The following is a 13,078-nucleotide window of genomic DNA, read 5'->3' as shown; positions in this document are numbered from 1 at the left end:
AAGGTGTGGAGAACACGGCTTTCCATCCTCTCAGCTGCAATGAGATCGCGTGTTGAGCATGGACAATTCTCAAGATTCCCTTGATATCACTATCCTTTTCAAACGGCTGAAATATCCTGTCCACCGTGAAAGCTACCATTGAACCCCGCACTCGTATTATTGTGAGGGATAGATTATAACAGCATCTAGACTCCAAAGCCATAATCACCAGTTCTTCGTCTATACACCTATATGTGCTTTATCTGTTAGGCAATCGGTCCACCTCTGCCTCCAACTTCCGAAGCATTCATGTAGTACGAATCCGAAGCGGTGTGGTCAATAGCCCGTCTACACTTGGCAGAGGGACCTCTGGCCTGGGTAGCAGGATATCCATAGCCCACACATGTCAACTTCCATAAGCCAGCCGCCATCAAAACATTAATTCATTGGATAAAAGCCCTAGGTGGCAATAGATACATTAGATCCTTCGCAGTAACTTATTCTCTATCATGGATCAGCCGTTAATTGGCTATCTCACGAAATAAATATTAGGATCGAAGAGGCTTCCTCCCATGGACGGCGACTCTGCTTGTAGTTAGTACGAATACTCAGGCCATTGAAGGGGGTGGGACTATACGTTTGAACATAAGCATGCAACTTCTTATCCCGCAGCTCCCGTTTGACTATAGCATTATGAATCTGGGCCGCATCCGGGCTCCAGCCCAGCACCTGCGTGTACAAGCGCAGCGAATAGGAATCGATGGCTTGCTGTAGCTGCACTGCCTGGTATTTCCCAAGAGCTTTTAGGTGGGGATCGCGCGGCCAGGGTGAGAACGGCAGGGCGTAGACCGTCAAGCTAACATCCTCGAACCCGGCTGCGATCATCCAGTCCTTCAGCTTATGGTAGATATTCAGCTCCCGGCCACTCTTGTCGCCGGCGAGATTGACGGCCTGCTGCCATTCCATGAGCGCGGAATCTTCCTTGAGGGAGCCATCGTCGCTACGGGCCCACACAGCACTTTCGTGAGATTCAAAGTAGCCGCCAGGTTTGACGTGGCCGTAGATCCGGCGGATGAACTCGGGCCAGTCGGCCACGCATCTGCTTAATGTGTTAAAGAGCCACTATCGTCAAGATAGGGAAACGGCCGCAGGGACATACCCTGCTAGGCATCGTGCATGGATAAAGTCAAAGTGGTTTAGTTTATACGTCCATTCACTTTCGAAATCCTCTATGATGAACTCGATATTTGGGGCCACCCAATTGGGCTGGATAGGGCTGATGTCGTTCCCAATGACGTGAGCGCCAGGGAATGTCCTATCATCCAGGGTCAGTATTGCTGGTATGCAAAGAAAGAGGACAGAGGATTTTACGTACTCGGCAATGTCCATGGCCCAAATACCTGTTCCAGTTCCTAGGTCAAGAATGTTCTGTGGGGATGATGTGATAGGGGCATTATAGAGCTCCCCTCCCAGTAGCATCAGCCATCTGCACCGCTCTGGTTAGCCTCACTCGTTCACTAGGAATATATTGCGTCACGGACATGTGATGTGTCTGAAGGAAGAGTCAGTGTGTGAACATAGAAAGTCACTAGGGATAAGGCCTTACTATATCCATACGATCCTGCTCCTCCTCATCGTTCGGCATCCTAACTTGGTCAGCCTTCTCAGTCAGAAGCCTCTAGGTGAAGGTCTGAAAGTACATATAATTTGCCTAGTCGTAGGTCAGTTGGTCATTGAGGCTTAGTACCAAGGGCATGGGTTGAGCAACACTACTTACTGAGTGGGCACTGCAATACCGTCGACCATTTTCATACTCGTACTCGAGCACGCTCGACGATAGGGAGGTCAGATCGGACAGCTCGTCGGAGAATTCACTGTTGGTGTCCTACAATACTTAATTCCAAGATCACAGTGAGCCAGGCACTCGACTCTACATACGTCGCCAAAATTATCGACCACAATTGGACCGGGCGCGTTGACAGGGGTCTCCGCGTTGGCTGCAGGATCAGATGGGGCTGGTTCGGATGGCGCCTCGGGCGCCTCGGGCGCCTTGTGGCAAGTGGGTGGCATTGTGTTGGAAGGAACAAAACAACGGGAAATTATCTGGAGAAACACGCGGAATAAATAGATATTCCCCTCTTGAAACAGGCTCGCTTGTCAACCGACTCGACACGGGTGGAGGGGTTTAGGTTTGTATCCAAACTGTCGGGTTCGCAGACTTTTGATCTATTATGCGTTGTTGTCACTGCTGGCTTCCGCGATTGCCAATGAAAATCACCGGAAGTGGCCGGAAATCAACCCCGCTCCTCATTTTCTGCCGAGTTTTTTCCCTGGGGCTTAAAAAAAGACTGATAGTCCTACAGCCAAGTCTTTGGCACTGCAACAATTGGCGGCGACATGTACAGTACTTTTAAAACTCACATTTGCCTTGAAACTCCTACGACTGGATCCCTGGAAGCCACATCCCCTGGTTGGTTTGCTTCTTGCGCCTTACTTTACAGACCGCTTTTCAAAATTCTCTATCACATTACGCTGATAATACCTGGCAGGATGTGTCTTGTAGTAATAAGTATAGCGTGTTTCGAAAGAGAGTGCGAGAATAAAAAATCCTGAGTTATTGGTGAAACTGATTTCATCGATCCTGTAGATAAGCTTATGCTTAGCAGGGACTAGGCTTGACGCTATCTAGGTGGCCGCACCGGTTTCGGGACGTACTGTAATGGTCTAGACTGATGACATAGCTTTTGGGGTATCAGTCAATAGTCATTCCTAGCCCTCCAACAGGGCCGAGATGGTTTGCACCGCCATGATAAACAGCTGTAGACGTGGTCAAGTAAGGGATTTCTGCCGAGATAAAGATCTTTTAGGCTGAGGACTGGTTCAATAAATACAAGATCACAATTCTCTACCCGCAAAACGGAAAGGGGAAAAGACGGTTAATATATTTTCAAAAAGAGAATGCTCGATGATGAAGACGCACAGCAAGATGCTAAAGAAGACGCCTGTGGACAAAGGAATTCGGAGACCCGTTTAAGACTTCGTGATTTGTGATTTTTGTACTTTCCAACTTTGGTTGCGCCAAACATCCCAGTCACCTGGTCGTGTAGGCAGCGACTCAAGTGGTTGGTCTGGCGATGCTTTCTAATTTGGAACTGTCTGCAACTTTTCTCACTGCCCAATCACTCCCATTATTTCTTTGAAAGACGCCGGCTTTCGGAGGAAGACGTTGACACCTGCCGCATAAGCTTTCGAGATATGTTCGTCCGATCCCAGGCCAGTGAGGGCGATTATACGTGCAGGAGACACAGACTGCCGCTTTGTTTCTATTGATCGGATGTGTTTGCTTGCCTCAAATCCGTCCATAACAGGCATGGAAATGTCTATTGCGCGTGCTTGTTAGGACTTACAGGGAATATCGAAAAGAATGGAGTTTAAGAAACCACTCACCCATGAAGATATAATCATAGCCTTGCGGCGTTTTCTGCACTAATTCAACGGCCTCTGCGCCGTTTACAGCGCAGTGCAGGACTTGCGTTGGTATTTTTGAAATGAGCTTTTTGAGGAGCGCAAGGTTTATAGCGTTGTCCTCTACCAGGAGGATTCGAAGACCATCCTTTGCTTCGATCAGCGAGGAAGTATGTGTTTGCTGGACACCTTTCTCAATATGAACCGGCAAACCACGATTTGTGATAGTGAGCTTCGTGTTTCCTTCATTTGGGATCGACGACGGGATCGACGGAGACAGGTCTGTTGGTTTGAGATGTCCTTCATGCGGCAGAAGGACAACGGTTTTCATCCGTGGATCGGTTGAGTTTGAATCCAAATCTTTAGCAATCTGGTCATATTTCGTTGTGCTATCGGACGTAAGGGGTTTGCTCGACTGTGAATTTTCAAGAGAGCCCAAAAGTGTCCTGGCTAGTTGGTGAGGCCCACACGGGAGAGTCAAATGTATTGAGTTGGTCGGTTGCGTTTTCGCCGAAGTCATCGTTGACCATAGGCTAGGATCTCGATGAGACAGGACCAAAATTAGGGATTGACGATATGCACTTGGGAGTTGATCCAAATGACGCTCGTCGACGACCACCAAGTCGGCTGTTGTAGGAATAGCCTGATCTCCCGTTGCCATGTTAAACCATTTGATGAGATATTGTTTGATCATAAGGGATGAAGACGGCTTGCTGGATTTAAAATTGTCTGTGGGGTAAAAGAATGCCCTGCTCCCTTCGAGCTTTGTGGTAACAAGATCGATAGATGTCACAGCGGGAGACAACAAGCTCGGGACAGGGGATTGGGTTTCAAAGGGCTTGTGCTGTTGAGAGTATGTCAGAGGGAAGGTTATATTCACCACAGTACCCACGCCGAGTTGACTTTTGATCGCAATAGTTCCGCCCAACGAACGAAGGATACCTCGAACAAGCGAGAGGCCAAGCCCCGCGCCTGGTGACATTGGGTTCTCTTGCGAGAACGGGGTAAAAACATTGGAACGAAGGTAGTCATTGGAAATGCCCTTGCCCGTATCGGAAACTGTCAACAGGAGCACTGGGCAGTCGTCCTTTGAGGTCTGGGCCTCAATATGGAGCGAAACAAATCCGGCTTCCGTGTACTTTAACGCGTTTCCAAATACGTTCATGACAACACGCCTCAGAGCACCTGGCTCCAGTACATAGATCCAGTCCTGGGGTGCAGCATCGAGAAAAACATCCACCTGTTTGCCCTCGATGGTTTGCGGTTCTCTAATGGTTTCATCCATTGGATCCAAATGCCATTTTCGCGCAGACGCGCTGCCTCCATTCATGACACTTGACAGGACCTGTCCAGAGCAGACGCTCTCAACAGCTTCTTCAACGACAGCAAGGACATCGACTTGTTTGACCAATGACTGTTGCCAACCACGCGGGAGACGTTGATGAGGCGAGCAAGATCTCGTCGGCTCCCTCTCAAAGGAGTTGATTTTGGTGAAGTCCAAGATCTGCTCAAAGGTTTCAAGAAGGGTCTGACCACAAGCACGGATGGTGTCAAGAAGCCTTTTGGCAAATTCCGAACCAACGTGCTCGAAAAGTAATTCGTTGGACGCTAGTATGCCGTGCAGTGGGCTTCGTAATTCATGTCTTTGATAGTCTTGTAGTTAGGAATGTCCATAGCAAGCTGGAAAGATAGGAACGGCCAGTGGTACTCACGACATGGTGCTAATAAAATCACCCTTTTGCTTGGCCGACTCTTCACTCCGGATTCGACTATGCGCGACCATTAGGGATGAACCAAATCCAAAGAGTCCACCCAGATCGACATGTGCACTGAACACTCGAGTCTCGGCTCGACTCCAACAGAAAGCGCCACCAAACCATTGCGAATTAAGAGAGTCCCAAAGGGGAGCGAAAATAATTCTCGTCGCGTTGGGAAAATTCTTCCTCATCGAATCGAGGTCCTTCTCTCGCAACGATCTGAGCGACTCTGGATGCAATGACAGTGGAGGTAGGGAGGGGTGCCCAATATTCTTCATGCTCCCTGAACTGGTTCCATCTTCATCCGATGAAGAGGCTACTCCATGATAATGCAGATACCATAGTCCACCGCTCGGGTGCTGTCGTATCATTCGGCGAACAAAACTTGATTTCATTTGGGACGGTGGATATGAATCGAATTCTCCCTTGGTTTCATGGAGCTGGTGATTCGTGTCCGATACCGCCCATAATTTCGCCAATTTTTTCTCCCTTTCCCCGTCTGAGCTATCGGAAGGATCCTGGTCCACATCTTCACCAGTGCTGACGATGACCACACCACCGTTTGAACCTAGATCCAAGCTTTCTCGCATGATGTTGGCAGCACACTGAAATGTCCACCGTGATCTGTTATCGTTGTGATCTCGGCGCGTTTCTCTCTTCGATCGTGGTAACCGTCTGCGAGTTGTAGATGGAATCATGCCAGAAGGCGCACCATCAGGAGCATCGTCACTATCCGGCTGTGGAGTTGGGCTTCTGCTCCTGGCCTTGAACATATATTCCTCGGGCTCATCGGTGTCTGGAGTTTGCTGGGCGCGTGGTGTATATGATGTGAGACGGCCCGATCGGCTGGGGCTGTGTCTTGTTGAATCGCGCGAGGTATCCGAACTGGCCGCACCTTGTACAAAATTATTTAAGCCAGCCAATAGCTTTGTTAAACGATTTGCCTCTAATGACTGACGGGAAGTCTCCAGATACTCCATCACTGCATCCGCGATATTTCCAAGTGTTTCTTTCTGAGATTCGTCCAAACGGTGATCGGGTCGAGGATCAACCACGTACAAACTACCAATATTGATCCCATTACTGGATTTCAGCGGTGTGCCGGCGTAGAACCGGAAATGCGGATCTTTAACGACACAGGGCAGAGTGAAAAAGGTCGGATGCTGCTTTAGGTCCTCCACGACGAAGAACGCATGTTTCCCGTCGGGGGGTTTTAAGGTAATGGTTTTCTGCAACAATCAAGTAATTGTCAGCCATAATCTTCCTCGTGAGCCTGTTCATTCACATAGAGAGGTATTTGTAGCTTGCAGGATTTACCTCACACAATGTTCCCGCCATGGGTCCTCGCGAACAGCCCATCCAAAGGCCATCGCCATTTCCGTCATGTCGGTCATTGTTTGCCAAATTCAGCGACCGTGAGGCTTCCGCTACCACGTAAAGTGTTTCCCGATCGATCAAACTAGGCGATTATCATTAGACAAGTCACTATCTTGAGGATGGTTCCAAGCTTTGCAATATGCGAAAGGTGTAACGAATATTCCACTGGGGGGATCTTAGGGAAGTTGAATGATTATTTAGAGATGTTTTTATTTCCTCTAATGTATGGCGACAGATAGAATCGTACCTGATAACCGCGCGCTGAACCCCCAGCTTTAATGCAGCCAACTGTGCCAGGGCTGTCAACACCAGATTTGGACTGGTTTTCTGAATAGTGGAATTCTCGCATGATCGATTCGTGCGCTGCCCGACCGGCGGCATCAGGGCTGGATTGTCCGGTTGAAAATAATGGAACAACTCCCGGGCGCGCAAGTCGGCATCGCGATCTTCCTGCTGCGCGCTCATCGTGCTGAGTTCAGCTGGGAACTTCAGCAGAAGGAGTGAAGAAGGCAGTGGATAGTAGAGAGCGTTGAAAACAGCCGTACAGGAACGAGATAAGTGAACAAACAAAAATCTCGGGGAACAAAGCGGTGTCAGCCACGAGCCAAGCACATGGCGTCATCAGGAACTGCCAAAAGGCCTGTTTGCGCCTAGATCTCGGCCCAGGGCTAGCTTAGCCGAGAAGACTTCCTCCCGAATATCTGAAGAACCGGTCATTTCAGAAACGAACTCTTCTAACAGAGGATATCCACCTCCTGAGTTGATGGTTCTATTTACTGTGAAGCCTGATTCGCCAAATCGTCAATCATGCAATTCCCGGCCTAGCAATTGGTTAAAGATAAAGAGGGTATTTGTTAGACATGGTATGTATCAGTTCCAGGTTTTTTGATCGCCTGACTATTTTTTGCCACCTTTGCTATGTGAGGACGGGTAAGCGACTGGCTCTGGATCATATCACATGTGAGGTTTACCTATGACTCTATCTCTACAGACCTCAAAAATCAGGAACTCAGGTGTACAGTACTATAGGCAATCGTAATATCCATGAGCATATGCTTCGTCACTAAGATCACGGTGCTTCATCCCTGGGAGCTACAAGTACTTTCGGGGTCGTGGTCATAGCACCCAGGCTTAAGGGGATCGTATCTGGGAGCTCCACCCTGAGGCTCTAGGGCCCGGTTAGCTAGCCCATGCTACCTCAAAGCCAATGAGCCGCTAAGCAGTTGAGTAATAGGGTCAACCAACGCGTATAGTACACAAAGCTGTGTCCCACCCGCGCCATGTAAAACACCGGTCCTATTTTGGGGAAAGCAGGATCACCGGCCATACCGAATGTAGATTTTACGTGCTTTGTATTAGGGTCAGGGAACTTATTTGTAAGAGTGCGATTTTATTGAAGATTGTGAAGCAACTGTAAGTTTTTAATTGCTTTTGGAATTCTTATCATTAGCTCTTTTTTGCTAACAGCCTTCGTTACATTAGCTGCAAAGGCGGCTTAGGTTCGGCTTCGGAAACAATTACTCTGATGTCTCGACTTGTTTCGCTTGATGCTATAAAGCTGCTCACTGGAAATGGACAGCCAATCAACCATGCAAATTTGGAAAGAGGCAATTAAGATTGCTAACTCTACTTCATGAACGTATATGGCCTACAGCCAGTGTTACTAAAATACCAGAAGACACAAAATATAACAAAATCTGGTTTCCAAACATGCTTAAACGTAAATCTAATGTCTTTTAACAACACAGTAGGCTATGCATTAGGTGTCTCGTAACTTGCACTGTGCATATAAGGTAATCTCTGTTGTATAATATGCTGTGGAAATCATAGCCTGTATGACCTCTCACATGAAAGTTACCGCACAAGCAGTTCCTCGGCGAAAAAGCAAAGGATATACTGGAAGGGGAGTATTCAGGGTAACTCTGGATGCATGAAGTGGGTTTAGTACCCAAATATAAAATATCTCTTCGCATGCCCCTGTTGACTAACATCCATTCTTTCCGCTTGGAATCGCTCCTCAGACCAAGTCGCGATCTCTCTGCGTCGATTCCGGTTCTCTAGCATGTACAAACCACGGACACCTAAGAAACCAAACATACCCACCAACACAATCACCATCGTTGCCACCAGCGAAACATGATAGGTTGGCGCATAGCTAGACCTAAAGATTTGACCTGCGATGACGCCAGCAATGTTGGTCCACCCGTAAAAGCCCATGATGACGGCGCGTGTGGCTTGGTCTGGAGTATTGTCTGTCAGCCATGCGGCGATCAGCGGGTTTGCCGTCCCAGCGCCTATCATCGCAATGTGCAGGAAGCCGTAGCGGAGTTGGTTGTTAGAGCTCGTTATCAAGACGATATACCCAATAATAGAGATGAACATGGAAAGGGCTGCGAAGCCCGATCGCTCGCGGAAGTAATCGGAGAGCCATACAATCGTGATCAGACCGACCGCACCACTGTATTCTTTTAGCGGGTTTCCCTCTCGAGTCGATGTACTTACACCATAAATGGAGGCACAGTCATAAGATTTGCCTTCACTGAATCGTATCCCATCCCCTTGACGACCAGAGGTAGGAAGATGGCAAACCCGTACGAGGGTGTCGTGGCACACATATTGAATATGACAATCAAAAATTTCTTCCAGTCCTTGAACGCTTGGACGAAGTTTCTCATGGTAATACTGTGGGTGTTTTCCTGCGTGTTATCATTCGCACCACTATGCACTGCAGCGGTGTCGACTACCATGCGATGCACCGCATGGGCTCGTTCTCTCTTGGTCAGGAACCATGCCGTACCGAGGTTAGTTGGCAAAGAAACCAACGCCAGAACAGATATGAAGAGTGTAACACTGCCCTGAACGAGGAAAAGAACCTGCCAATCCTTCCATCTTGAAGAGGGCAAAATGAAGCACCCGTACGCAATCAGGCCGGAAAAGGCACCGGCAAAAGTAAAGCTCACAGACATGAGTCCCATGCGGAATCCAGCTTTGTAAGTAGGATATAATGTTCCAATGAAGTAGTACGCAGTTGGAACATAGCCCGCCTCAAACACACCCAGGAGGAGACGCATGGCCAGCATCTGAGCACGACAGGTCATAGCCGCCTGGGCGGTGGTTACTGCACCCCATGCGACCATGATAAATGGGAGCCACCAACGAGGACCGACAATTCGACCAAGAGCAACAGAGATGGGCATACAGGGAATAAAGGTCGCGGAATACAGGGAGACTGAGTTAGAAACATCATTGGGCTTAAGGTGCACATCTTGAATAAACGCTGCGGCTCGATAGGTTAGGCTATGCCTCTCATGAGGGTGGTGATTATTTTCACTAACACTCTGTCGTGGCTGCATTGCCAATATTTCCTTTATCGATTCCTTGAAACTACTCATTGTTAGTGGCTTCGCCGCCCTCCGTAACATTGGGGAGATTCTCACCAGGAACCCAGCAGCCAGCACGAAAATGACAATGCAATCTGTCTTCAGATTGATACGGCGGTCAAGTTGCGCCTCTTCAGGAGTTGCTGCACGATAGCCCTCCCGGCCGGTCGACTCAACGGAGAGGCAGACATTCTCGACCTGTTCGACCTCGCCCTGCTTTCCAATTACAAGCCCATCTCCGTTCAATGCCACAACATCATGTTTCCGATCTGAGGCGTTCATCAAGTGCGAAATACGAAGCAAAGCGTCGACAATGTGGGCTAAATCGGGGTATGGTCTCGAGAACCGAGATCATACAGGGTCAGAGGGCCAATTTGTAAACTCCTGGCAGGGGCATCAATAACGACGGATAATGTTGACTCCGTGTTGGCATGCTGTACCTATAAAGCAAGTCCTAAATCCAAGTTTGAAGTTTGATCTACCGGTTTCCGAGATCCGACTTCCATTTAGCAGTGAAAGCCGAGACTTGGTTCATTTCTGAAATTCGGCCAATGATTTATCTCGTCCCAGCAAATTCCTTCGCAGGATGTAGGTATGCCGTTGCTCCGTGTGGGGGTCCAATAAACTCTCACTGTATCTACAATTTCCGGCATCCGACATCCGACGTCCGACATCCAGGATCCAGCCTAACGTGTTTGGACACACCACTCATTTGTAGCATTTTGCGAGCAAAACTTCACGACCAGTGAAGTTGAATGGCTTATATATACCCCCCTTTTATTCTCACCATGTTCTCTTACCCTACCAAGCAACAGCTTTCAACCGAGTGTCTACAGAACAATGGCAACGACTGACTTGGGCTTCCCTTCCGACTGGGACGTAAATCAAGGACAGCTAGTCCACAGCAATGTTCCAGAGAAAATATATCGGGAATATGCCCATCTTCGTAAGATTTGTCCAGTAGCGCACGTCGATGCGCATGGCGGCTATTGGATCTTGACCAAGTACGGTTAAATCCTTGTGTTCAACTCGGTGGAAAAATAACAAGGAAGCAGGTACGAAGACGTCAAGAACGTTTCCTCAGACAATTCGACCTTCGTTTCATCCAAATGTGCGGTTGTTCCCGCAGATCCGCGTGGCATTCGGCGCCCACCGCTGAAATTCGACGGCAAGGAACATGTTCCATACCGCACTGCAGTGGACCGAACTCTCAAGCCTGCTCGGCTCAGGCGGTTAGAGCCTCTTTTGAGAAAACATGCAGAAGATGAGCTTAATATTCTGCTTGAGCGTGGCCATGGAGATATTTACGAGGAATTTGGTGCTAAATTTTCCGGCTGGGTAGAGAAGGAGTGGCTTAATCTTGACGAGGTTGACTCCCAGAAGCTCTCTGCCACTATCACTCCATTTGTGACGGCATGGCGCACGCAGGACTGGGGACTTGTCAAAAGCTCCAGCGATGGGTTCTACGAGATTGCTCAACGTGTGATTGCATCTCGCAAAAAGAAGCTTTTGAATCCGGAAGAAGACCCCGCCTCCAGTTTGCTGTCGGAGAGAGACGATCATGGAAATATGCTGGATGATTTTAATTTGGTGTACGTAGGCCCTATCCTTCCCATAAGTATCCAGCATCCTTGGGCTAACATGACAGAAGAGGTTGCATCCGTCAGATCTTGATTGTCGCCATGGTCGCGCCTAGCATTGTCATCGCAGCTATGACAAAGCATCTGAGCGAAGACAAAGAGTTGCAGAACCAGCTTCGAAATGATCGGTCGCTGATTCCAGCTGCAATCGAGGAGTTCATCCGGCTCTACGTGCCTTACCGCGGGTTTGCCAGAACGGCAATTCATGACGTCGAAATATCAGCCACAAGAGTGCCACAGGATGAGGTACGTTTTTATTAACAAAACTCATATGGAGCTACTCGCTCTATGAAAGAGTCTAGATTGTTATTAATATGCGCTCAATAGCCCATTACAGTTGTTTACGCGGCGGCCAACCGTGATCCGGACCATTTCCCTGAGCCCGACAAGTTCGTCCTCCGCCGTGAAAACATTAATTCACATCTGGGATTCGGACGAGGAAGGCATCGCTGTGCTGGGATGGCAATGGCACAAATGATGTTAAGAATCTATCTGGATACGCTGCTAGAAAGAACCGTCGACTTTGAAGTTTGTGGGGAAGTACACCATGCCAGGTTACCCGAAATTGGAGTAACAAGCTGTCCGATCAAGTTCCACGTCTAGTTTTGATGTTATCCACTATCGGAGAAGGCAATATGGGATCTTCACCTATATAGTTGTTTCGTTACTGGCCGTTTTATAGTTTCCGTAATTTAGATGTCGCTGGTTTTAGCCAACACACACAACAGGAGACTAGGATATGATTTTTTTATCTGCGCATTAAATGAGCTATCGATTCAATAACCAGCCGCTTTATAAATTGCCTAGCGTGGGTGCGTAATGAAATGTAATCTATGAAAGGGGCCGGTTATTATGACTTTTCAATCTGCCGGTACAGGTAGCTTGAAAGACCGAGGCACACCTTTCATGTAATCCCCGCCTTTCCCCCACTTCCACGGCCCTAAACTAACAACAATCCAGTTGTTTTGGATAATTGACTAGACAAATTGCCCAGAGTATTCAGAATGTCGCATGCACGGCCTTTGAAGAAGCGAAAATTCTATCCACGATCGTCACAAGCCTGCAAAATGTGTCGGATGAAAAAGATGAAATGTGACCAGGGTCAGCCGTGTCGGACGTGCATAGGTATTTGTGTAACGCTTGCAACACTTTATAACTCATCTGAACAGTCCATAGATCGAGATTTTGATTGTATATATGATGAAAAACGAACTCGAGAAATATTTCAATCGTCTTCCTACACTGAAAGCAGCTTCCATCCCACGGAAGATTCTGTCCCCGAATCTGACTGCGCTGAGCAGGCGGAACAGTCAAGGTTCACATATGAACACGCATATCGGGGAAATGATTTGTATGTGGAAGAAGATGGAGTAAGTGCGCAAAACAAACACACCACTGGCACTGAGTTTTACGGCAACTCCTCCAATTTTGCACTCCTGAATCAGCTCGTTTCCTGCGTGCGCGGCCTGTCTGCAAAATC

General features: G+C 48.2%; 5 protein-coding genes across 5 annotated transcripts; 1 reads left to right on the top strand and 4 right to left on the bottom strand.

Moving 5' to 3' along the window:
* Positions 1-527: 527 nt before the first annotated feature.
* PFLUO_LOCUS8210 (uncharacterized protein) lies at positions 528-1,624 on the bottom strand (the record flags this gene model as incomplete). Its single annotated transcript, XM_073785923.1, has 6 exons — positions 528-564; positions 617-1,078; positions 1,139-1,294; positions 1,355-1,465; positions 1,521-1,531; positions 1,586-1,624. The coding sequence occupies 6 exons, from the start codon at positions 1,622-1,624 to the stop codon at positions 528-530; spliced, it is 816 nt and encodes a 271-aa protein (XP_073642229.1).
* Positions 1,625-1,690: 66 nt separating this feature from the next.
* On the bottom strand, positions 1,691-2,049 carry PFLUO_LOCUS8209 (uncharacterized protein; the record flags this gene model as incomplete). Its single annotated transcript, XM_073785921.1, has 2 exons — positions 1,691-1,864; positions 1,918-2,049. 2 exons carry the CDS (start codon positions 2,047-2,049, stop codon positions 1,691-1,693), a joined length of 306 nt encoding a protein of 101 aa, XP_073642228.1.
* Positions 2,050-3,147: 1,098 nt separating this feature from the next.
* Positions 3,148-5,161, bottom strand: PFLUO_LOCUS8208 (uncharacterized protein; the record flags this gene model as incomplete). The annotated part of the gene is made up of 3 exons (XM_073785920.1): positions 3,148-3,359; positions 3,427-5,087; positions 5,157-5,161. The coding sequence occupies 3 exons, from the start codon at positions 5,159-5,161 to the stop codon at positions 3,148-3,150; spliced, it is 1,878 nt and encodes a 625-aa protein (XP_073642227.1).
* A 3,915-nt stretch (positions 5,162-9,076) lies between these two features.
* On the bottom strand, positions 9,077-10,240 carry PFLUO_LOCUS8207 (uncharacterized protein; the record flags this gene model as incomplete). The annotated part of the gene is made up of 2 exons (XM_073785919.1): positions 9,077-9,682; positions 10,016-10,240. 2 exons carry the CDS (start codon positions 10,238-10,240, stop codon positions 9,077-9,079), a joined length of 831 nt encoding a protein of 276 aa, XP_073642226.1.
* A 558-nt stretch (positions 10,241-10,798) lies between these two features.
* On the top strand, positions 10,799-12,076 carry PFLUO_LOCUS8206 (uncharacterized protein; the record flags this gene model as incomplete). The annotated part of the gene is made up of 4 exons (XM_073785918.1): positions 10,799-10,962; positions 11,014-11,550; positions 11,607-11,844; positions 11,936-12,076. The coding sequence occupies 4 exons, from the start codon at positions 10,799-10,801 to the stop codon at positions 12,074-12,076; spliced, it is 1,080 nt and encodes a 359-aa protein (XP_073642225.1).
* Between the last annotated feature and the right edge of the window lie 1,002 nt (positions 12,077-13,078).

This window comes from Penicillium psychrofluorescens, assembly GCF_964197705.1.
Source record: "Penicillium psychrofluorescens genome assembly, chromosome: 5".
NCBI lineage: Eukaryota > Fungi > Ascomycota > Eurotiomycetes > Eurotiales > Aspergillaceae > Penicillium > Penicillium psychrofluorescens.
The sequence above is the reverse complement of the archived record's forward strand: the minus strand, read 5'-3'. Positions and strand labels throughout refer to the sequence as shown.